Source organism: Eutrigla gurnardus (genome assembly GCF_963514095.1).
Source record: "Eutrigla gurnardus genome assembly, chromosome: 23".
Classification (NCBI taxonomy): Eukaryota; Metazoa; Chordata; class Actinopteri; order Perciformes; family Triglidae; genus Eutrigla; species Eutrigla gurnardus.
The window spans coordinates 10750020-10775651 of record NC_139934.1 but is presented as its reverse complement, the minus strand read 5'-3'; the positions used below and the strand labels follow the sequence as shown (position 1 = coordinate 10775651).

General features: G+C 42.8%; 1 protein-coding gene across 2 annotated transcripts in view; it reads right to left on the bottom strand.

Annotated features, from left to right (window-relative positions):
* Positions 1-976: 976 nt before the first annotated feature.
* arap2 (ArfGAP with RhoGAP domain, ankyrin repeat and PH domain 2) overlaps positions 977-25632 on the bottom strand; it is a 95570-nt gene continuing 70914 nt past the window's right edge. The window contains exons 19-33 of one of the 2 annotated variants that reach the window (XM_084003645.1): positions 22599-22665; positions 21959-22122; positions 21202-21414; positions 20872-20977; positions 19601-19748; positions 17558-17635; positions 14726-14800; positions 13897-14014; positions 11095-11223; positions 10506-10642; positions 8455-8537; positions 6112-6147; positions 5422-5485; positions 3461-3586; positions 977-3120 (exon numbers count right to left, since the gene is read on the bottom strand). In XM_084003645.1, coding sequence (XP_083859771.1) covers positions 2761-3120; positions 3461-3586; positions 5422-5485; positions 6112-6147; positions 8455-8537; positions 10506-10642; positions 11095-11223; positions 13897-14014; positions 14726-14800; positions 17558-17635; positions 19601-19748; positions 20872-20977; positions 21202-21414; positions 21959-22122; positions 22599-22665 — 1904 coding nt within the window. In that variant the 3' untranslated portion in view covers positions 977-2760. Of the gene's footprint in view, positions 3121-3460; positions 3587-5421; positions 5486-5546; positions 5668-6111; positions 6148-8454; positions 8538-10505; positions 10643-11094; positions 11224-13896; positions 14015-14725; positions 14801-17557; positions 17636-19600; positions 19749-20871; positions 20978-21201; positions 21415-21958; positions 22123-22598; positions 22666-25632 lie in introns of those variants that run through there. The other variant, XM_084003646.1, reaches the window with a different exon arrangement.

Sequence of the window (25632 nt, the reverse complement as noted above, 5' to 3'; positions counted from 1 at the left end):
AAATGACTCTTGATTACAATATATTATATGTGATGAGCTTATTATGTCTCTTTTTATTTAGAGTTGAGGGTAGTTGCGAATAATGTACAAACTTTCTCTCTTATGTGTCGAAAAATAAAGAGCATTAAATGAAAAATAATTAAGCCTCTTAATTGTACTTCAGTTCATTTGCATAAATGCTCAGTTATTTTCCACCGCCGCAGCCGCGCAAGCTGTTACCTCAACGGGACGATGTGGGGGAAAGTTGTCTCATATCACGACTTTGCAGAGCTCTTCGCTGACCTCTCTTCCACCATATGGCGACCTTCGTACACTATAGGGCCCTGAGGGACGCCAAAAAGTGCTGGGATACACAGACAGAGAGGACAACAGAGGCAAACATACATACAGATGGCAGTCGGAGGACCTAGAGATGGCGTGACGTCAGCGCGCTGACATCACAACAAATGAGTCGTTACAATGATTGTGGAAGGGGAAAAAGGCAGTTAGTGCTGAATAAATGAGTCGGAGGCACAAACACATTGTCACACATCAGAACCAGGAGGTTGTATGGTAGAGTACGTCTGCTGCCAGATGCAGGAACGCGTGGAATGAAATTGACTCTCCACAGGCCAATTAAGAAGGCATATATTCATTTCCACTAGTGCAATGAACTTCTAACTAATACGGGCCGAGGGGAGAAAACACATATTTGCACAGTGCAAACAAAGCCCCCGTAAGAAATGCTCAGACCTCATGAATGCACAAATGTGGCAGCTCCATGATTAGAATATAAGGACACGAGACAAAGGACACGCAGCCCCGGCGTAGGAAGCGTAATGAAAATAAAATGTTAATATGAATTTTTCATGGAGGAACCTGTGTGACAATTGCCTACGTGTGCATTTTCTGACGGCCATACATTATTCAACAAAAGGCGTGTCACTTGAAACGGCGAGTTTATTCTTGCTTTTCACTCGAGAAGGTAAAAAGAAAAAAAAAATGCAGAAGTTGATTAAATCTATGAATAAAATAATGATTTAATCATGTATAAATATGTCCTAGATGGAAGATGGGATCTTTTTTCTCATGTTTAAATCCACAATGGGGCTTAAGTTGCTTGATTTGCTTTCAGGAGTCCCTCCTAACTCGCAGACATGTTCATAGAACACAACACAGTGTCGAGAAGGAAATCCATTAAATGGAATATAAAACCCCTGTAGATATTGAGCAGATTTACCTGCTGAAAATGACTCGTTTATAAACCTGCAGAGAGCAGATGCCAATATTAAAATAGAAATAAAACACACATAAAGAGCTCTTAGCAATTGAACAGGAAAAAAAAAAATCCAATCATGGTGTACACTAAACCGACGGTAATTATCATTTCACAATGATGCTTTCATTCTCACATTACTTTAATGGCTTTTCTTTCACGCAGTATTTTATTTCTACCCAACTGTAATTATCTGATGGATCTGGGTGTGTTTGTAGTTTCATAGCTGTAAAAAAGTATAAAAACCGGCAATTTCTCTGAAGAACAATTTCTCTATTTCTGTCGCACACAGACACCTCCGCTGTCTCCACCGGCCATCTGCATTCACGTGGAAACATCCCTTTTTTAATTCAGCTCTTTTGGCAAAGCTAGAAAGAAATACCGACCGGAGTGTTCCTCCTCAATTTATCAATGTGATGAGTGAGAGTAACTATTAAATATAAAAGCATGTAAGCTAAATTCACATTTCGGTTCGGGCTAATTTATTTCTCAAGGCCTGCTTCTGACTGAGGATGATATGACTAGATTCCATTGTGGATATTTGATGGTGTCTCTGTCGAGACTTCAGATAACTCTTTCGTCGAATATATGTGTGAATGACTATATAAAACACGGTGATACCGAACTTTTTAAGCAACATTTTCAGTTCAAACTTAAAATTTTTCAATTAAGGGTCTCCTTCAAATCATTATTTAGTCACGCTCTTCCAAGGCAGCATTTTTTCTGTTACAAATAAGCAAAATGTCAAGTATTTTGTGACTGTAGAAAAAAGGTGATACCTGCGCTAAAATATCAAGTAATATAGTAAATGTTTATTACTAGCCTATATGAATACAGGGCATTGTAATTACATTTGATAGCAGTCAGTGCAAAGTTTAAAGTGGTGCTCAAATACTAGATAGCTACTCAGCGAAGGGCTACGGTGAAAAAAAGTGTTAAAAAAATGTACAAATAAATAATAACTTGTGAGATTGCCCACCGCTGTCCGCAAATCCCATTGGTAATCCTTTGCGGTGATGGCGGACCTCGCCACTATTGATAAAAAAATATAAGGGAACGCTATTCAACATGTGCAAACTACATACATAACTTTTGCAAACAAAAGTGCTTGTAAAAATAGTCACCTCGATACTTTTTCAAAGTAACTGGAGACATAAACGCATGAAGCAAGCACTTTTTTTTTGTTTTTGCCGTTTGACAGCCGAACATATTTCTGTAACATCCTCTGGGTTTAGCAGAGCGGCGTATAAATCACGCGTCGTAGTGCTTGGGTCAGCGCCACGTCCAGCTGAGGTCTGCATGACCTCCAAGGTCTCCTGCACCTGTTTTCTACCTCCCAATGTGCATCGGCATCCCTTTATAGGTCCAAGTCCAGAACCAGTCTCCAGGCTATGGAGAAAGCCCCTTCCTATGGTTCCATCTGCATCGTGTGCTGTTTCCCCTTTAACGTTTCTTACGGTTCAAACTGACCGTTCGAGGTAACTCTCTCTCTCCTCCACTTCCTGTCAATCATTGCTCTTGCTGCTGCGACTGTTCTTGCTCAGCACTGAGTTCAGCTCGTTCAGCAGATTAGTCGGCATGATGCCCTCCCTGCCCAGAAGGGGTCTCCTGCCGAGGGTCATAGAGCCACTTTGAGGAGGAGGACCAGGCAAAGCCGTGGGCTGCGAGGATCTGGACGGGGACCTGGAAGGGAAGCGGCGAGGCTGGCCGGCGTCGGCGGAGGTTCTTCTGTGTGGGGCGTCTGGGACCATGAGCGTGTCGATCCCCTTGGTGCTGTTGGTTGTGGCGTTTGTCTTGTAGGGGAGGGTGGCGGCCTTGCTGGGTCTTAGGACGCCACCGACCAGAGTAATCCTCTTGTCTGTCAGCTGTGGGCAAATATGTCAAATATGTGGTAAGTCAACCGCAGAATAGAGGAGCCACCTTTTATCAGGTCAGGAGAGTTGAAATTAAACATCACAGAGGTGGTAAGAAATCATGAAAGTCGCCCACGAATTTGGAATCATTTGCAAATGTCTCGTCTTTTAATGTCAATCAAACAGATGTTATGAATTCATTCCTGGGTAAATGGGACACATGATGTAATCACCTGGTCAAAAGTGATTATGGATGCATTTAAATAGGAATAAACGGAGGATTGTGTCTGAAAACAGACTGACGTTATGGGTGACAGTGTATAAATATCTGTATTTACTGATGTTCTCTCACCTGTTTGTTGGTATTGTGGTTCTGCGTTGAAATCTTCCAGCCTTCAGTCGCAGCTCTCCCTCTGGAGGGTTTGTAATCGGCATCTTCTTTTGAGTTCCCAGTCTTTGAACAGAGGTCAGAACCGAACTGAGGACACACAGCCGACATCAAATATTACTCATGCGGTAATAAAAATACAGAAATATATAAATATATATATATTTGTTTGGCAGTGATTCAATATGGACAACAAAGGCGGTTCATGTTGATTCATTGCCTTTACTTTCTGTTTGTGTTTTGGGACGGTACCGTCTGGCTTCTAAAGACGTCAAAGTAAAAGGCTAAAACACAAACACACAGCTCTGCACTTATACAGACATTTCCTTCATCTCGACTTTATAACGACTATAAAGGATGGAGAACTGGCACAGCCGGCGTCAGTGGACATGATGTGTAGGTATGAATTGGCGTTTCAGAGCGGGCGAACAAAAGCACCTTTAAAAAGGAGGAGGGAGAGTCAGAGGGAGACACAGAGGGCCGACTGTGTTCTGATCTCCGGCTAAACTTTCTCTTTAACAACTTCTCCTTTCATATCACTGCGACCCCGACACCTATAGAACTGTCTCTCTTTAACAAATCTGTATTTCATCACTGCGTTGACCTGTCCTTGGACCTTCACACCAATCCCGCAACCCCACACCACCATCACCAGCCGTTCCGCCTCGGAAACGAGCTCCTCCATCGCCAGTTGCTATGGAAACAGCCGGAGCACAATGTTCCGTTAACAGGTAAGAGAAAGGAAATCAAGAACACTGACGTGCTGCCGACTTTCTCATCCTCTCTCTCTCTCTCTCTCTCTCTGCCCTTCCCAGAAGTCGTGTGTCCTTCCCGCAAGCCTCCGGGTTGGAAGCTGACAATCCTGATATTTAACGGATTTAGGGGGTGGAATCCTAATATTTTTAGCCGGCTCTGGTCTGCTATAGATTTAGTTGTTGCAGAGCTAAGAGCTTCTGCAAAGAGCAGGGAAAAGTCACTGAGCCTGCTGAAATAAACACCTTGAAACACTTAGAAACAACAGACAAAAATTGGCTTCCCCTTTAGATCAATCTCTCCCCGACAGTGTTGCCCTTTTTACTCGCGAACCCAAACTAAGGCACTAAAAGGCTTTTACAGTAAGCGGCCGTGATAAACAACGTTGTGCTTGCAGACAGGTTCCCATAAAGGAAGGCGAGGCGGAGGGCTGGAAACCTATTAAATGTGCGGCGCGTGGAGATCTCCAGCTCCGGTTGTTTTCGGTTTCGGATGAGTGTGATGTTTCCGAGTTAAAGTCATTTACTCAGAAATGAGCAGAACAGACACGCGCACTTAATCTAATGAGGAAACAAGATGGTCTCTCAGTAGTGGGGGATGAATATGAAAAGGGGAAAAACAATACAAAAATATGACACATCCCCCCCCTCTGTGTTTGCTTTGCCGTGCATTATTTATGTCATATATGCTGTGTCAGTGAGTGACAGTGACAACACTTAGCTGTATCTGGGGGCTAAGTACCACACTGTGATTGCTACAGTCGCCGTGACCTCGGCTTTCCCACAGAAAATGATTTATGTTATTGCTGAGTGACCCTGAAAACTTCACTGTTCTCTCCCTGTTTATGTATCTCATCTGCTTAACAGCACAATGGGAATGGATGATTGGGGGGAAATATGATTTATCACATCCCCGAGCGAGGAGATATGGATTGTAAAAGATGATTTATTCCAGGCATAATCGAGTGTATTTTTCATCCGAATAAGGAAAGAAGGGGGGAAAAAAAGAGGATGTGTCCGCAACTGTGCATGTCACATTCGCTGATATTTTTTGCAGGATCAGTAAAAGGCTTGGAGAAAAGATAGTAGCACATACTTCTCCTGCACTCCCTCAAAGTCCCTGCATGCTCCGCTGCATCGTTAAGCGTTTGCATGACTGAAACGTCGTCTTACCTTCATCCTGATGATGTCCGTCACCCAGGCGACCTGCGACTCCCTCGTCTCGCAGCAGAAATGCCTGAGGAGGCAAACGCAGTGGCGTGAGTCGCTGATTCCCGACGCGTTGCTTACACCCTAATGTCAACCAGGTGACTGGATCCTGGCTGATTCACTACACTGGACTGGCTTCTTGCGAGGGGACAGCTCATTGATCGCTGTAAATAGACGTGGCGATCGGTGGGCGGTCATGATTGGATGAATCTGCATGGGTGAAGTATCTCTTCACCCATGCAGAGCAGGGATATGGTGCTGCAAGTAACAATGTAGGATGATGGTTTGAATAATAATTACCACCTATACGGATTAGTAAATAATTAGATATACTGAAGCAGCCCTTTATATATGTCTCTTCTTCTTTAACTCGCTACATCTAAATGACAGGAATGCTAAAAAGCAGACTGGAAAGATCATCTTTACCACGTTTACGACCTTCATCTGCTTGTTAGCATGCTAATATTCTCCAGCTAGCACTAAACACACATCCCTCAAATCAATCAAACTTATCCACTCGGAAGTGGAATACTTTAAATTCAAAGTCTCAACTCTCCGCTATTTGATTCTGTCTGTTTTAAGATGTTTCAGGTGGAAAGGGTAAAAGTCACAGTCATTAATTATTAAATGAGAGAGCCGCTGCTTGACACTCACCATTGCTGTTTATCGGTGTAGACGGTGAAGCCCCAGCTGTTAAACGAGAAGGACACGGGTCACAATTAGCGTCGGCAGACAGAAACGCGTCCTTCGTTTGAACGCGGAGGTCAAGGACATGTTTTTTTTTTTGTGAAACAAAATTGGAATTTTAAAGAATTCAACTCCAGAAAAAGAGAAACAACTGTTGAAGACAGCGGCGGATCAAAAAAACACCATCATCAAGATGCAAAGAGTTCAATACAAAAAATGCAACGAAAGTGTGGAATTCATTAAAATAATCAGCGGAGTTCCAGCCCACATGTTTATGCAAAGCGTACAACACATGCTACTCGCTATGAGCCTTAAAGTACAATTTGTTGGTACAGAAGCACGAGATAATGAATCTCTGGAGTTCTCTTGTACGATAAACGATCACTTTTGATTTAATTGTGTGATGCCTCAAACTGAATAAAGAGACATTCCACCTTAACTATGTTTATGCTTAAACACACATGCGAGTGAACCTGCACGGGGGGCAGCGTTGCGGTGAAAAGACCACCTTCCCAGAGAATACACCTTCCCTGAAAGCCTTCACAGCTGTGGCTGAGCAGGAGCAGGCAAGTGGGGGAAGAACAAAGGGAGAGAGGGGGCACGGATAGAGCCTGGCAGCCTGGAGCACCACTCCTGTGAGTTAAGGCGAGTCGATCCGGCCCTGCAGTAGGCCGCTCACAGATAGACCTCTGCCTAATGAGGTACCGGAGCGCTGCCTCTCCTAACCCTCTCGCTATGACTCCCTCCGTTCTCCTCAGCACTCTGTCTTTATTTCTTTATGCGCCGTATCACTTCTCCCACAGCCCACTCAACAGTGTATCTATGATACCACGCTGTATCACCCTCTCCTTCTGTCCCTCTCTCTCTTCATCTCCCACTCCTGCTCCTCTTATCCACCCCCCTCCACCCCCACCTCCCCGAAGGACTGCGTAATGCAGACAATCGCTCGCCAGACTCATTTTTCACGCTTCCCCTGACTCCAAATTTCCCGACATGGAGGAAAATTATGAGGAATTAGAATTGGTTAATGTGAAAAATAAGGGGTTTGCTTCTCAAAAAAAAAACTTTGTTTGACCAACAAGAGCGGCGGAGGGTTCGGGCAACGTGTCGTAAATTCTAATAATAGGGGATCGTTAGAATAAAAACAGTGGCACGGCATGATTTGTATTTGTTAAAATGCAATTACATCTAATCAATTTCATTCCAGTGAAAAATAAGACCGAGGGGAGGGGGGGGGTCAGGGGTGACTCGGGTGTCTCCTGGCTAAACATCGAAAGGGCAATGCATCTTCGGGGACAAATACTTTACCCACATAAACAGTAGCAATGGTAAATAATAACTAGTTCATCTTCATAACATAGACGGGGCGGATTTGCTCAGAATGTTCAGCAGTTGTTTTGCCTCTAATGAGTCAAGTTTGACCGCATTCATTACGCCGTCACGCCGAATTTCTGCACTGGCGGTAAAAAAAAAACAGCAGAAAAATAGTTTTAACGCAGTAATTACCGCCACAAAAAGATATGCAGGGAAGGGAATGGGAGCGTCTACAAATGACCATTAAAACTGGCTCATAATTGTTGATTAACCGCTGTGGCAGAGGCAGCTGGGTCTGTGATTTATTGTCTGGGAGAAGCAGGTGGAAAAAAAAAAAAGTTTTTATTGGCTGCTCACAGAGAGAGACTCGCCATCATCCACATTTCCGTAATATCTGTCCGACAATGAAAACCATCGCTGATGGGAACGATGGATGTTGCAGGAAATGAATTAAAGCCCATAAACTGCTCTTGTAAAGAAGCTCAAGTACAAGCTGCGGGCATGAACGTTTTTCCAGGTATTTTACTGGATGCATCCAGCTTGAAATAAAAAAAATAGGGTCGTCCACGTTTTACAGCTTTCATCCACATATCATGGTCTTCCTCTGTGATGGAGTGACGTGATAAAAAGGCGGACCTGGGGGCGGACGAAGGATCAAGAAACGTCTCCCTGATGGATTTTTTATCATCTAACGACAGTTTTAATTTAGTCGTCAGCAGATTATTTACTTGTCTTCCTTTACAAGAACAGAGTATGATTCCAGAAACATATCTACTTGGTCTCCATTCTGTTTCAACCAACAGGTGCCGTTCTTAATCAGTGCATCCACATTTACTCCAGTGCAGCCGAAAGTATGAGGCGAACAAAGACATGTGACTGAAATGGTGATTCCTGTAGTAAATCTAGCACAGAGGCTCCCTCATTCCCATACACCCTGGTTTAGGGCAGATTGAGAGAAGACACTAGAGATGAATTATGCATGTGAGTGCAGTTTACCTGGTTGGAGGCTTGAGCTTTCTCTTCAGGCCCAGGTAACATTTCACAGTGGTAAGTTGGATGGATTTCTCCGCTTTAGTGCCCTGCAAAACAACAGCAATATAATTGAATATTTTGGATGAAAAAACAGACAAACAAACACATTCAACTAACTTCCAAAATCTCAGCCCACACCAAACTAGAGACGTGGTAGTTTTCCTCCACGCTGCCTGGCATCGACATGCTGAAGTGTCGTACGACATCTCAAATCGAGAACGCCTGAACATAAAGCAGCTATTAGAAATGAAAACATGCGTAGGTTTCACAAGGCACTCATGGGAACGAACGGTGCTGCTGCAGAAAGTCACTTCTCACTCCTATAACAGGGAAGTATATTGTATATATATATATATATATATATATATATATATATGATATATACACATGGGTTGAATGAGGGATTTGAGTCTATTTTTGTAACTTGTACTACATTACTTCTCTGTTCTCTGTAAAGCCGAGCCATTAAAACCAGCACTCCCCGTCTCCATACCCTCACTTATTTCACTTTTGTGAACTTTTCTGATATATATGGTCTCTTATGGAGCCAAACAAATGTTATGCATGAGGTTATTTCACCGCGACACATAATGTAATCATTGCACCTGGTCAAAAGTTTACTGATGCATTTAAATAGGAATAAACAGAGGATTGTGTCAAAAACATATATACAATATTCAAACTTTATGGGCAACAGTGTATATGAATACTAGTTTTTTTAATATGCATCTTATTAAAATTTGTAAATTTGTACTTAATAACTCACTTTTTTCTAGGCTACTAGCTTTATTTTCTATTTGACGACACATTTATTATATTTCTAGTACCTTCTGGTAATTCTAACGCTGTGTACTCTTGAAGCCTTTTGTATTTCGCTGTGGAAACGTATCTTTTTCTATTCAAATCCAGATGTCATTGTTTACCTCTGGAGTGGAGCCGTAGCGACGGGTGTGTGATTCTTTTGCTCATCAGCACCTGATTATTTAAAGGCACACTCGAGGGCAATCAAGTGCGACGCGACTCTGCTGAAGCACCGAGCCAAACGTGGCGTTCCCCCTGGTTCTGAATGCCATTTGTCAATAAAACTGCATTTACTTTACATCCTGGCGTGCAATGGTGTTTTTAGGGTTTCGGCTACATTTAACTAAACGAAATCAAACAAATGCCAACCAACTCTCCGTGCAACACGACAATCAATGTGAATCATTACCAGCGAGCCTCTTCTTCCCAGGCAACAAAGGAGCGAGGGGAAGAGAACAAAGGGAACCCAAATCAAAGTTAGAGCTTGCTTCTGACACCTACACATCACAACCCACCGCCCACTCCACGTTTCATCCCACCGTAATTTGCGCTAAATTACAGACCTTGCAATAATTGCAGAGGCCAAAGAATATCAATTAAATTTCAGAAACACTTCTAATTTCCTTCGCATTTACACAGTAATTAGCCACATACTTGTGCAACTTGATATTTAGAAAAGCTTTCAGCGGCGGAACAAAAACACACACACACACACCCACCCACGCACACACAACACCACTCCTCGCCATTTTCCCTCCCCTGCTGCCAGAATTACTGCACCTCCATCAATTATTAACACTTCTTCACACTCCTTTACGAATCCCATGTTTCAACTGCAGAAATGCGCTGAGAAGAAAAGGCCTCCGGGGACCCGGGGCCCGCTGGTCGCCTCTGAAGTACACGCCGTACTCCTTCTTTTTTTTCCAGAAGAGAGTGTGGAGAGAGGCAAGTCCGCCGCCGTGAGTAGGTTTTATTTTCCTAGTTAATTCAAAGAAGTGGAACCCTGAGATGGACTTGTCGCCGGGGAGACGGAGCAGAGGCCGTTTGGGTGGAGTTGGGCTTATTTGGTGGTAGTTATGTAGGCGTCGTTCTAACGCATCTGAAGCCGTGGTGTAACCGTTTCAAATCCCTGGTGATACAAAGCACTTTGCATGCAGGAACCCGAGGTGTTGACAGTAGATAGATGCTACATCGTGGTAAGAACGTGGCCTTACTTTGATATCTCTGTAGAGCTGCAGCTTGTCTGCATGCAGGACAACGTATCGGTCCTGGAATCTGTGTCCCGACAACAGTTTGGAAGAGCCGTCGTTGAACTTCAGATATTCTCCTTTCATCACCTGCCTTGGGTCTTCTGTGAAACACAATGATCAATGTTTTTAATTCAAAAGTATATACGCCCACGATTAACTGCTTTTAGGCCTATTTTCTTTGAAATCATTGCATATTTAGTTTGAGTTTTGGACCAAAAGCCACTATTTCAATTACATTTAGCTGTGATTCGTTATCTGTTAACTAGCTAAATGGTTCATCCATTATTCTTAGCCAAATATTCAAACTGTTTATCCACTACGTTAAGCTATTTCTTTATTATTTTTCAGCTATCTTGCTACATAGTGTTCATAAATATTCACACATTGAGTCAGCTGTATGTCTTGTGTTTGGGATTGTATGAATTCAAAAAAGTAAAGCACAGGTTGAATGTATTGAAAAGATAAGAAAAAATGAACAATCACAAGTAAATCAACATACTGTATTAACAGGTAACATTTTGAATGGTTTAGTCCTATCGACTGCATACCGTACCTTTCCCATCAGCCACTGCTTTGGCCCCCGTAAACCTCTTTATAATAAGAAACGCCGACCTCGGGCAGTCCAGAGAACTCCACTCCAGCACCTGCTCAAGAATCTTCTCACTGTGGTGCAACGGACGCTCTGTTGAAAATTAAAGTCCACGGGTCAGAGGTCAGGGGAACGATTAAAAGGTGTTAAAACAGTAAGGCTAAAAAATAAAGAGTCAACCACCAACAATAAAGTCTCTTTAAAAAATGAATTATAAACCCATGAAACAAAAATCCCAGCTTCATATCACAAAAACCACGGCATATTCTAGTTAACCAAATAACTAAATTATGTTGTTGTGCTCCCCGTTTTCATCACAGAGCAGCTTAAATTATCTCCAGCATATCAGGACCTGATTATAAAAACACACTCATGTGCAAAATGGACCTATTATCTCTTCCTAATTGGTGAACAGGGTACATGCTATCAGCCAAAAAAAAAAAAAAAAAAAAAGGAGATAATTTGTGTACCACCAACCCTGCTCTGGTGCCTCCATCTCTGCACACCCATTTTTCATAACCGAAGGAGGCAAAAAGAGCCACAACGGCATAACTTATTCATAACAGTGGGCTTATCTTCTCTCTGGAATCTCTGCAGACCTAGGCCATGGAATTAGTTCCTCATTTCCCAACAAATATTAGCTCCCCTTTTCTGCCTATTGTCCTCGATAACGGTGTTTATCTGAAGCTATCCTCCAAAATGGCTAATTAACGCCCCCACCTCCCCCCCCTCCTCTTCCTTTATGGTTTTATGACCAAAACCTGTCACGCTACCGCCTTGAAAACACCATGACTGTTTACTCTTCCACAGACATATTGTCTTGGCGTGGAAAATATGCTGAACCGTCAGCAAAATATATTCAGTATTCAACGCACCTTCGTTTTTTTTTTAGCGGAGGACGCCGTGTCCTCTGTAACTTTGCGAGGAGAAAAACAAACATAAGAGCGGCGGTGTAAACTCTCAGTGAACTGATGGAAATTTGCACGGGGACCGCCAGCTAAGCAACTTTGGCGACAGAGCTCAACTTTGACTCCCCTTCCCTTTGCTCGCCATCAAATGCGGGTGCACGCCGAGCGCATGTTAATGCGAGGCGAGGCGGGTCAGCTCCCGGGGTCGATCATGCAAGGGAGACGGAGGTAATTTATGACATATGATGAGGAGGGATGATTAATTAATGTGCATATCATCAAGCACGACGACGCTGGGCTCATTTCTTCAGTGTGCTTCCCGTGTTGGCAGACACTGGTTCATTAGAGGGAGAACATAATCCTCTAATCACGACGTCCTCGGATGAGCGTTAAGTGTGATCTTTGTATGTGACCTGGGTGGTAGTCGCCATTTAAATGCTGATGCGGCGCATCCATCACTACATGGAAGAGGTGAGGAGAGCAGCCGAAACCTGCACTCAAGAATCGTCACTAAAGTAAAAATAGCAATCCAAATCATTTTATGTGGACATCAATCATTATTTATATATTCACAGTGTGATCACAAAATATTAACATTTTTGGGATTTTCTTAAATTACATTTTTGGCTTTTCTCAGCAAATCATGTATATAAAAGACCTTGTAAGTAAATAAATGAGTATGAATATAAAATGTGTCTGAAGCACAGATGATTCCTGAGGCATTGAAATTAGAGAAGTTGACAAATCAGTCTCTTATCTTTCTGAAAACATGACTAACTATGGCAAATTAGGAGATGATGTTTCGTCATTAATTGCCTGTTAAATATGTGTGGACACTTCCTCACACTGTATGAGTCCACATGCAACTAAAGTGGGTCCTGTTTTCTCTTATTTGCATAATTTGGCCTCCACTTCTGTCTCTCTTCTCAAAAAATCAAGTAAAAGTAAAGAAAGCTGCATTAAAACTACTCTAATTTATCCAAAAAGTTACTTGAGTACATGTAACTTTGTTACTTCTCACCTTACTGGAATATTCTCTAGAAGGTTTAGAGCTAAGTGCTTTTCCAACTATGAAATGTGGAATATGACAGCAGAGCAACTTTTTTATTAAACTTATGAAATAGAGCTGCAATTTCACTCCAAAGTCCTTTAAAAAGTTTTTTAAAGAGGTTTAATCATGCAACTACCTCATGAAGGAAACGAAAAAGCTATCAAAAATATGAATTACACCGATATTAAGACAAAACTAAATACTAAAAGGGCAAGAGGCAATACTTTAATATGGTTGTATTAATAATAGAAACATAATCACGTTTGTCTTTGTGAGTCGAGCACTTCAGTTAAAGAATAGACTGCTTCTTGACCCATCTGTCTCAAGGAAAAACGTATTTGTCACTGAAGCCGTTCTGGTTAATTAAAAATAAAATGCCTGTTTAAAGTCTTGGATTGTGAGAAGTGGTAATTTGTGGAGAGGCCGTTTTGTGTACGGTATTTAAAAAGATCGCACATTGCCATTTAAAACACATTTCAGGCTAGTTCCCTTGGTTTGAGCTAATTGAGGAGAGCTTATGACATTTACGCTAATAAAGCAAGACCTTAATTTAATTATGTTTTAGTTGCAACAAGCAATCATTGTTGGAACTAATAAGAAAAGAAAACAACAATTTGTTCAATTACATGCAATTATGGCATAATATTGAGGCATTTTTTGCCTTTAATAGAACGCCACAGTGACGAGATGATAGGAGCAGTATTGTTATTTCATTTTGATGTATAATTAATAACCAAGACTGATTGGAGATAACCACACATCACCGTCTGAAACGCATTGTTCTCAGGGAGGTGAAATCCCGCGTACCCAACTCTCCGTTCTCAATCACTTCAAAGGTGGTCCAGAGGTCATCGGCGCCGACGGTGACGCTCCTCATACTCAGCGCCGTCTCCGCCATCTCCGTGGACCGCATGCTGGGAGAGACCTGCAAACGCAAAACAAGGCGGTGGGGGAAAAATGCATAAACAACCAAACAATCGTTAACACATCCGGCATATAAAGGATGAGAAGCTCCCCTGGATCGATACCAGCGCCTTCCACCACCTCCCTTTGAAGAGCCGCTCCACGTTTTAACACCAACCATCCACCCCGCGGCCCCGCGCACGCTTTAGCACGGATTAAACACCTGCTTCTTTGTCACGTTATCACGTGCACCTGAACGGGGCCGAACAAAGCAAACGTGCTACTTAGCTCCACGGAGGGAAAGTGGAGTATTAAAGTCAGAGTCTGCTGCTGAGCTCTTCCTCTTTAACCACATCCCCGTTTCACCGCCGCCGCCGCCCTGTGAAAGGAGTCCGTAACCTACAGCGGCCCGCGTGCCATCGCCAAACGCAATTACTCACACAATTAAATCAGACGTTTCTTTGATTAGTTCGCTTTTGATTTATTTCAGGGGCGGTAATCCCATCAGGTTAAACCACCAATGTCTCAGCCCTATTCTATCAACCTCTCCACCCGCCTTCTACCCCACCCTCACTCACCTGCCTTCACACCGCCCTCCCCTCTCTTTCCTATTTCACCTCACCACTGGAGGACCGGTGGGAAAGCAGGCATACACACTCTCCTGCCCACATGCCAGTACACACACACACACACACACACACACACACACACACACACACACACACTCTTATACCTTGATTAAACAGCAGTTCTCTGGCTCTCTCTTTTCCAAGTACACCTCGAAGATCAAGTCCCCAGCTGGAGAAAACTGAGAGGGGGGGGGGAGAAAGAAAATGGAGTGAGACGGAGAGATCTGTCGAATTACAAAAACAATGCAGTCGGATTAATTGCCTTTTTCTTCGAAATTCGTGCTCCGGTGTGGCACGAATCTAAATGGGGAGAAGTGAAAGAAACGGTTAGTGGATTTGTGGGAAAAACCAAAAGGTCTTTTTCTGAGCTGGAGGCGAACCAAATCCCAGTAGCTTTAATGGAATTCAAAACCCGGCTAAATAAAGTGAAAAATGTGCGAGAGAAAAAAGGGAAGCGTAGGGTGCGTGTTTCACCTACACTCAAACGGATGTGCTCTCCGCAGGTGCTAACTTTAAGTGTTCTATGGGTTTTGAAAGAAGTGTTTTGAAGATGCACCCAGGAAAAATGTTCAGGGATTATTATGGGAGTGGAAAAAAAAGAAAAAGAAGACATAAAGCAATGCAGAGATGCCAAGAGGGAGACATGGGTTCACGGGAACCGTCTTTTCTCAAACTCGTATTTGTTTAAGACATGCCAAACTGCAGAAAGGGAGATATTTCTTTATCCAAAGTTAGCTTTAACAGATTTACAAATGAGAGCTTTTCTGGAAATCAATCTACTGTTTTTATATTCATTTCTCTTTTTAAGGTAATTAATGTAAACTAAACAAAATGTTGTATTGTCTTAGCTTTAGAGGATTTTAAGGTAATTTAAAGAGAAAGCAAAAACAACTGTGGCATTGATCCACTTGTCTAACTCTTTGCAAGAAAGGGAATTATACAGGATCGCCCATGAAGTTGGCATAATTTGCAAAAGTCTCGTCTTTTATATATTTATTTATTTATTCTGGGTAAGGGGAGTGGTATCCCTAATCCAAATGAAGAAAATGAATGACTACTTGAGCACAAAAATGGTCCTTTGGCTATCTGGATATTACAGTCACTTTTTTTTGTCACATTAATGGGCAGGTGAACTGAGTTCTATTATTGGCTTGACATATTTCACATGATAACAGGGGAAAAAAGCCGTGTTTGACTTCTGTGGCTCTAAAATGACATGAATTACAGTCATTCAAACCAATGTTGTCAATCCGAATACGTCACACACAGATACGGCGCCATCTGGGTTCGACCAAGTACACTTCTCCTCCTTCCAGCCGCTGTTTGTGCAATGGGGAGGACGCCCAGGCAAACTTTACATACAGCAAATGTCGAGAGAAAAGTGTTAACGATTTCAAAGCTGATGGGGGGCAACGAGTCAGAAAAACAATAACGCTGTATGCCAAATGAAGACATTTCTTATGGTAATCAAAAGTCATACTCTCACTGCACTTGGCCTGGCTGTAAATGTGAGTATTGATTTTAAAGTGCCACTTCTAACTTACAAGGCGTGACATTGCCTTGCACCTCATTATATCATTGATTTACTTACACCCTCAGTCTACGCCACATAATCCACTTTTTTAAGGGGTGCCGGCCTTCCTCGTTATTATCTACCTCTAAAAGAGGAAAAGCGGCAGAGGTCACGACCTACACCTGCGGGGCGAGCCCTCCGAGGCGAGCTTACTACAAGTTTGTTCAGCCACATCCTTTACTTTAAATACTAACCGTATGTTCCCTCCTTATTTGACAATTTAGCTAAAAGCACCGCTGTGTTCAAGTGCAGCCTCGCTTTCCAAATGTCTAGTAATTAATCTCCAAGAGACTCGACAGGACGGCTGTTGATTGTTTGAGTCGTGTATTCATGACATCCCAAGATTTTATTATTGAAATGTGATGAACGTGGAAAAGAAAATGTATGTTTGCTCCAATATCAACAACCCAGGACTAAAATGTTGCATTAGTCGACTGAATGAACACCTGCTGAAGGCCTTTTTTCAGTTTTTTACATGATAGCTTACATAAACCTGAGGCATACGCCACTATAAATAAACTGCATGCATACATAACGCCTTTATGAATGTGTGCGTGGGGAACACTTGGTTCACTGAAGCAGCTCGGCAGACATCATTGTGAAGCCGGTGACCTCAACGTGAAGACGGAGAGTGAAATGTTATCAGAACCGATGGAAACAATGAAAGTAAGACAGGTCAAGTAAGTTCTGCGTAACCGCAGATGATTCATGTCAAACTTTAATGACTTTAAGTTAAATCAACCCTAAAATAACCTTATCCATTATCTCAACCCAGAACATTTCCCCATGCTGACTTGCAATTACACTAAAGTATTCTCCTTCATGAAAAAAACTCCTGAATTTTCTATTTTTCTATCGTTTTTCTTCCAAAAAAAACCCCCCACAATTTGTGTCCATAACCAAAATGTTGTCCCAATTTTCACCTCTGACAGCTTTATAATAGCGCTGGCTTTCCACTGAGTAACCCTCCTGACCCACAGCGGCAGACATGTTCTGAAAGCCTACGGACACGCTGGAGAGAGGGCGTAAACAACTTATTTCAGATTTCAACAACGGCGGCGGCATGTGATTAATTTTTTTCCCCCCAGTTATCTGAACCAAATGTTTTTCTTGGCCGAGGCATCCAGGCATAAAGTACCAGCCGTAAAGGTTAACAGGAACAAAGTCCTTTTTTCCTCACCCACCTGCCTTCCTCTTACCCCCCCCCCCCCCCCCCCCCCCTTTGGCCAGAAAAAAAAAAAAGTTGTTCAAACGAATCCCTTATTTGAGAGACCCCGAAGCATGCAGGCAAATCGATACGAGCACACAAACAAACAGAACACCCATCGCCGATTTCCATTTGGGTTTCCGCGGCTCGGCTTACCGTGGCGTCCTTCTTTTCGTTCCAGCGCGTGATGAAACTATTCTCTCTCTCCATCTGCTGCACCCGCTCCTCATTGACCTGTTGGACACACACAAGTGCATGGCTTCAAACTCAGCAAATGAAGAGAAGCATCACACTGAACGGACCAGAAAAGCATTTTCAAGGTAACATCAATTCAAGCCCTTAAATACAATACAATGGAGGGAGAGAGGGGGGGCATAAATTGTAGAATAAATATGATTTTGAAGAAGTTGGCTGGGAGTTTTTCTGACAAAGCTCAGCACCGAGAGAATACTTTATACTCTCGGTGAGGGAAAATATATTTTTTTTATTCCAATTTTTTTTTAAACACCATTATCGTTTTCAGAGAATAATTTGCTTTGTTAGAGTTCTGCGAATGGCAAGAGACGATTGCGAGGAAAGAAAAACCTCTCTCAAACTCATCGCCCGTGTGTGTTTGGGCCTGATAATGGGGGCCCTGTCGACGACATCCAGCACAGAACCGCCGCTTTAATTAGCGAGATGTCTCACTCCTTTTATGTCACAGTGTGTGCATTCACTGCTATTGGGCTCATGATTGGTTTAACTTAATGGCTATTTGTCATGCGAGCGACGGCGTCCCGAACCGATTTGGAGGGAACGCTCCCTCCCCCCCCCACCTCCCCTATAACGTCAGAACAAGAGGGATCTGGGGCGTTCTGTTGGGAATTAGCAGTCGTTCTGTGCTGTGTATCCCATAAGCCAGGCAGCTCTCCAAGGGTAGCATTGATCCCACACCCCCGCCCATCCACACATCAGCAAAGTCAAGCCAATTGTGGAGATTTGGCAACAACAGTTCTGCTCCCAGATGGTTGAAGTAAGAGAGAATAAATAAAGTCATGCGTGCAGCTTAGCTTAGATATACAATATGGCAACATCATAAATGCTTTAAAAAAAGAGAATAAGTCACCTGTTATTGATTGGACAGTCATCTTAAATCTAGCAGGGTGACAACAATAGACTGCATGCAGAAATACCTCAGTTTATGTGCTAGTTTATAGTATGAATCAATATCATCTACTATATGTTTGAAATGGTGGATGGTTCAGTGCACATCACCTATACAACCATATATCCTGCACTACATCGATTTATATATACATATAATGTAACATGTCATGAAAAGTAGGTTATAATGTCTTTTGTGTACAAGTGTTTTAAACTCTGACCCCTCATGACATCATCAGGGAAAGAAGTGGCCGTCACCCGGACCGAGAGGGTCTGACCAAAAACCCACAATAACACTTTGATGAAGTATAACTTGCAAAGTTTTTTTTAATAAAAAAATAAATAAAAATGTATGAGAACATATTTTCTCCATTGTGGACACTTTTTAAAAGCTAATCTCCCAGGCCTCCTTTGCAGGATCATTGGCATCTAGAGGTTGTTTTTTAAGGATGGCATCCTGATTATTATCACTTTTTACAACAAGAGCATAAAAAGTTCTATATGCTGTTGTTTTGTACAACATTTATGCTTAAAATCATATTTAATCATGACTAAAATGTAGCAGCAACAATAATAACCAATAAGTCAGAATGTTCAGTCTTTTTTTTTGCCATCATATTATATATTTCTCTGCCATCTAAAAGGCTCCTCACATAGAACAGACTTCGAGTCATAAACCTGTCCTCGTTTTGCCTGAAGCTCAAGACGTCCTGAACAAGAGTCCGATGGTGTGTTTTGTTCGAGGTGACCTGTTTTTTCAATATCACCTCTGTGTTTCGTGGAGATGCGAAAGTAAAACACTAACCAGCTAGTTTATCGTGACCGGGAACGATGGAGGATTCAAAGTAGGCAGGGGATACCATTTCACTTTGTCTGGTAATATTTTCTTTTTACTAATAATGCTATGAGTGTTTAGGCAATGGAAATCAGACGTTCCCCAAATTAGATGTCGGAGCCCCGTAGCATGTAATCATGCACGGGTCGGCCCTTTGTCTCCAACCCAGTTCCTCACCACTATCAACATTATCAAATGGAAAAAAAAGAAAACGGACTCACTCTGAAGAGTGTAATGTAGTTGCTGATGAGGTCACGGACGACGCTGCTTTCCTGGGGGGTTTGTCCCCGAGTCTGGAACAAGCAGGAGGAGAAGACGGAGGCCAGTTTTACGCTCGGCATGTGATTGAGGTGGGAACACTGCTGAATCCTGAAGCACGGGGAAGAAAGTGGGTTAGAATAACCCAAATGAACACACACACACACACACACACACACACACAACCAGCTCCTATTGCTTGCTAAATAGATCTCTCAATCTCTCATGCCCACACACGCTGTACACTCAGACACAAACACACAGAATGAAGTGGAACGTTAGGCCCAGGTCCAAATTCAGCAGAAAGGCCAATTAAGTCTCCTCCAAACAATCGACACCATTAACATAATGCGGCTAAATCGCGACTATCCACTGCGGGTTTCGGGGGGGGGGGGGGGGGGGGGGCGGGGAGAGCGATGTGTAATGTGAGCGTCGGTGAACGAGACGGCGGAGTGGAAAACGGCTTAGTGATGTGAGGCAGCTGCAGGACCGAAAACAAGCTGTGAAACTGCAAGGAAAATAAGAATAAACTAACAATATGGGATCATATTATTGCATGTGTTTTTAATAATGAGCAACTCCATCTGTCAAATAAAAAAACAAACAATATGGGACGGATTCATCAGTTGCTTGTGTATCCACTCGACATGCAGCGCAGCATCCCCCGGCTGAATCCCAGATCTGACTAGAAAGCCTCCGACTTGATTGGTCAGAAGAAAAGCACACAACAGAGGGGACGTCGGGGTCATTAGCAGGGCAGGAGGGACAACAGGCTAATCAGCGGGTGACAAATAGCAACCCTCGGGCTAACACGGAGAGCAGGGACCTTTGAGTCTCAGAGCTTGTTTAGTCTGTGATGCAGGGCGGCATCTGTAGGGCCACACCTGCTCCGTCAGCCGCGAGGCCAATCAGAGACGTGATGACATCCAACACTATTTGGTTCTATTCTAATGAGTTGCAATGGAGGATTTGGCAAAAGAGGCAGCACTGAGACCCTTTATGTAAGTGAAATTATCAGTTCAATAATGTGAAAATACTTCATTATGAGTAAAAATCCTGCATTAAAAAAAAAAAAAATCTCTTAAAGTTGCCATGAAACGTTGTTTGAAATATTGCTTTGGCATCGTTTTAGGCATAATAATAAAACATTGTGCTCACAGCGACCTCGACCTTGGAATAGCCTCACTAATACAAAGCTTGAAGTGTGTGTGTGTGTGTGTGTGTGTGTGTGTACCTGTACAGATGTTGGAGCACAGCGTCGAGCGTTGACCTGTTTATCTTTGGCAAACTCTCGATGAAAGTGGAGTACTTCTTTACTCGCAGCCTCTCGTCCTTCTCATCTACAAAACCACACAGACGAGAACTCCTGTAAAAAATGCCCGATATAACAATCTGTGCAGAGACGCGTTACCTTGGTTGCATTTGGGAAATGTGGGTCGTATTGTACTTTTTCAGTTATTGAATGTGAACGTGTTTTAATGTCCAAACTCCCTGAATTACTTAGCAGAAAACACAGATCGTATTACTGGATTATAGCGTGTTTTTTTCTGGTTTTGTCACATACCCAGAGCTGACACCCAGTATGGATAAAGCTCCTTGGTCAGCAGCGCGTCCTCTGCTTGGGAGAAGAAGCTTTTGAGGGTGTCCGTCACATCCTCCAGCTGCTGCTCCTTCTCCCTTAGCTTGACGTTACGGGCGTCCCGGGTGAACTCCTCCAGGAGCAGGGCCACGCGAGCGGGGTCCCCCGGCCTCTGGTAGACCCCCTCCTGGCACAAACCTGGTTTTCATTGGCAAAGAAAGATGGGACGCTTAAATAAACATGGGCTTATGAATTTATTCCTTTAGCAAAACATAGATTTCTACGCAACTAAATATGATCCTGAATGTCAAACCTTATGGATGCTGTTGTGGTATTTAACGTCACGTAAGCACATTTGAATGTAAATTCCATTAGAATGAAACCGTCACAGTTGCATTAACCTTCCGCACCACGTTTCAGTTTAAGTCAGTGATGACTTTTACGCAAAATCCCTCATTACCTCACATCACACTCATCACGCTCCCCTGTACCCTTTTTGCATTCGACAAAGCAACAGCGTTGGTGCAGTCCGAAGTTGGGACTCCGTGTTGTACATTTCTTAAAAAAAGAATGTGGTGAAGAGAGAGCCACGACTTTATGCTCGGCAACATTAGAGAGCGTGAAATTCTCATCACGATGCGGCGCGCTGAATCGGCTCCTCGAGGGGGAAATCACAATAACAGTCACGCAGGAATATGTTTTTTAAACTTTTCTCTCCCAGCGAGAGGAGAAAGTGACTCACCATATTGGGTGACAAAAGCAATGCAACTGTCGACTATAATGGGGACGCCGTTTTTCGTCAGCTGTTGGTCGCTGAACGCCTTGCCATCTGTGCCGGCGGCGAGCGTGATGGCGGAGTGCCACAGGGCAAAGTCCGTCTTGTGGAAGCCGTGGATGTACACAGTTCTATTAAAGAGAGAGAGAAAGTTAGTATTAATGAAGTCGTATATATATTCCCAGTGACAATATGGTGTTTCATATTTTAAAAGTTGTTCACATATTTGGGGAAAAAAAGCCTCGCTAAGTCATTAAACAAACAAGCAAAAAAAGGACTCCAAAAGCGCTTTTGCAAAACACACATTGATAAACAAGCACCGCTTTCCCCCACGAGGTTTCATCAAAAACACACAAACGAAGAGCAATTAACGGAGCGAACACAAAGTCTCATTAGATGATTCTTAAAAGGCGTCGGCGCTACGTGCCACCTCACTTTCTCTGTGACTGAAGCGGGCAGTCTAGCGAGACCCTTACAGTAGGTGAAGTGCGTTCGGACTAACAAGACCTAAATAAAAAGCTCGAGGCGTTACATAATGCATCGCGTTGTCGTATCACAAACGCGTGGCCAATTAGCACGCCGTTTAACCCCTCGAAGAGCGACGTACCTTCCACCTCCTTCCACCATCAGCAGGACTTGGATCTTGTCCTCGCCCTCCGTGTGTGTGGAGACAGCTGGGGGGGGAGAAAGGATGAAAAAGTTGTAGAAAAGATAAACGGAGTCAGAGCAACGTGCCCTGCACTAATGCAAACTAATGTGTTCCAGGTCTGACATTTGCAGCTGTTCAATCTCCGTCAAAAGCATTCGACTTCATTACCTGTCACCCGGAAAAGGTCTCGGCTCTCTTGAGTAAGCATTTACTTTTTAAGTCAATCGCTGCAATTTTACACAGTGCAGAATACGCCGAGTCAGAGCGGAGGAGAAGGGAGTGTAATGATGGTGGAGTTAACAGCATTCCCGTGTTGTAATGGCAAACATGGGTATAGTTTATGTGTAACAGGCTCACTAAAGGTGGTTTAAATGAGAGGGAAGGCTGGTGTGGGTTATAAGGCTTTAAATAAAGATTGGATTGAGGGTTGTATTTAAGAAAAAAAAATACAGGCTGAGTTCCCTGCCATTCTTCATCTGCACAATCAATCTCTCAAAATAACAGTGCAAGGATAGAGAGAAGTGAGCGGCGGGACTCGGAAGCCACGCAATAATCTCTTCTGTCGGCTCAAGCAGCTGCTTGGATCATGGCAACAATAACACACACACACACACACACACACACACACACACACACACACACACACACACACACACACAGAAAGATGTACAGAAAAAAAAAAAGATATGAGGCTCTGCAGTTGAGACATAAACCTCGGAGCAACAACATCTGGCACTTTCTTCTCACGCGAGGTCCCACTGGTTGTGGTTATAATGGATACACATGAAATAAACTCGCAAAAGGAGAGAACAATCTGGACTTAATCCACGTAAACAGCTGACTTTAGGAGATAACCGAGTCGCCCTGCACGATAAGCACTTACTAAACGATGCAAGATTTTGTTACAGTGCACACAAAACGGCTCGGGCTCTTCATTGAGAAATTACAAAAAGTAGTTTCGCACATTTGGAAATTGCTCATTCGCTTTTTCTTGTCAGGAGTTGGAAGAGAAGACTATTCTACTCTTATTCCGCGTGATAAATACGAAGCTATCGCCAGAAACCAGTTAGCTTGGTTCAAACCACAAAGTGTTGTTTACTTCACAAACAAACGGCTCGATTATCGGCGCAGACAAGAAACAATCGAAGCCAATAAAAGAGGATCGGTGTTATTGTGGCTAACAAGTCCTTTGCATGTTGAGTGAAACGAGCTCAAACAAATTAATCCCCAAAAGTCTCTCGACAGAAAATGATTAGCTTTTTGTTGTCTTTGGCACATTTTCAAGGGTACACCATTTTTCTTTTTTTCTGATCCCGACAACAAGGGAAGAAAGCAAGAGAACTTCAGAGGTTTCTATTGACTTAAGAGAGGATTATTAACAGTGTTATCAGGTAAATGCAAAACACTTGTCATTGACAAACAAACACACGGCTATCCTCGTTTATCCATCTTTCAGCTCAGCGGGACTTTTTTGGTAATACTTAATATGTTTGTGTGATAAGGAACCAAGTCTGAGGCCTTGTTCTCTCCATCGTTTCTACTGGAGGTCCTTAATTAGATCTCCATGGTGAAATGCACATTTCCACTGGGAGCATTATTGTTTATTTTGACAGATATTATATGATAATGCAGAGACACGGGTTTGATTGGCAGCAGTGGATACAATGGACGAAGCTGCCCGTGTTCTGGGTGAGAAGCAGTTGAGGGATCCAATGGTTTTTAACCGTGATGATGAAGATTTTTGATGCCGATATGAAATTGAATGAAGATTAATTATGTGTTTGTTTGTTTTTGTTTTACATACATGAAAGCAAATATGTCTGAAAAGGATCCTTTCAACTTTCAAGAAGAAACGTGATATATAACTCAATATTTTGGGTCTTAATTAAAAGCTATGAGCCACTTTTTGCAATTTCCGATATGCTTCATACACCATAATATATGCTTAACATCTCAAAATGTCGCTATCCTACAAAAATGAAGGTTGTCGGATAATTCTCTCAACCTTTACACGAAGACGCCCTTCAGAGTTTTCATGTAAACAAAGAAACAACAATTATGTTTCCATTAAGTGCATCCTTGAGTTTTTGCTCGCTACCCTGGCGTACGTGTGTGTCCTCTTACAAACAATGGAAAATAAATGGGGACCCGGTTCCAGAATAAAACAGCTCATAGTGCTACTAAATATGAGGAGCTCCACAGGGTAGCTTTCATCTTTGAATGTACGTGAACAATTCAAAATAACCCAATTTCAGGCTACTTGAACCACTCAGGTTAGAGTTGAAGTGTTCCCTACAATTAGTCTGATCAGAATCTGGTTTTAGCAATGATTCACTATTAACTCAGAAATCTAATTATCCCTCTGACCACAGTGACATTTAGCTACTGAACAGGCTGGACTCCAGTCTTGTGCTGATTTCTAGATGATTGCACCGAGCGATGGATGTTATTTCTCCGTTTAGCCGCCGCTTTAAGAGAAATCCAGTGAGAAAATTGCAGCGAACGCGTTGAAAGTGAATGTGCTCCTCTTGTTTGAAAGCCGTTCATTTCCAGGAGGTTCTGGGTGGGAAGGCTGATCCGTGCACTCTGACAGATTAATGATTATCCAACTGTATCTGTCATTTCCCCCTCATTTTTACTTTGGCTCTATTTATTTGTGCGGCAGACGTCTTGACACGAGACATCACAAAAAAAAAAAAAAGATCAATCCTCTCTCAAGCACACATCCGAGCCCCCGAGAAGCCATTTTGAGAGGAAGTGCACTCTTGTTGTTTTTTTTTGGGGGGGGGATGGGATTCTTTTTTTGTTCGTTTGGTGTTCTTTTTTTACTTCATTTATTTATTTATTTGGAACTTTTCAAACACAAAGTTACAAAGTGCTTCGTAGTGAAGACAAATGGATGCTGAACAAATGATGGAGATCAATGGACTAATTGGAACATTAAGCTGAAGAAGAGTAAAAAACGGTCCTCGTCATGAGGTGGAGACGAAGA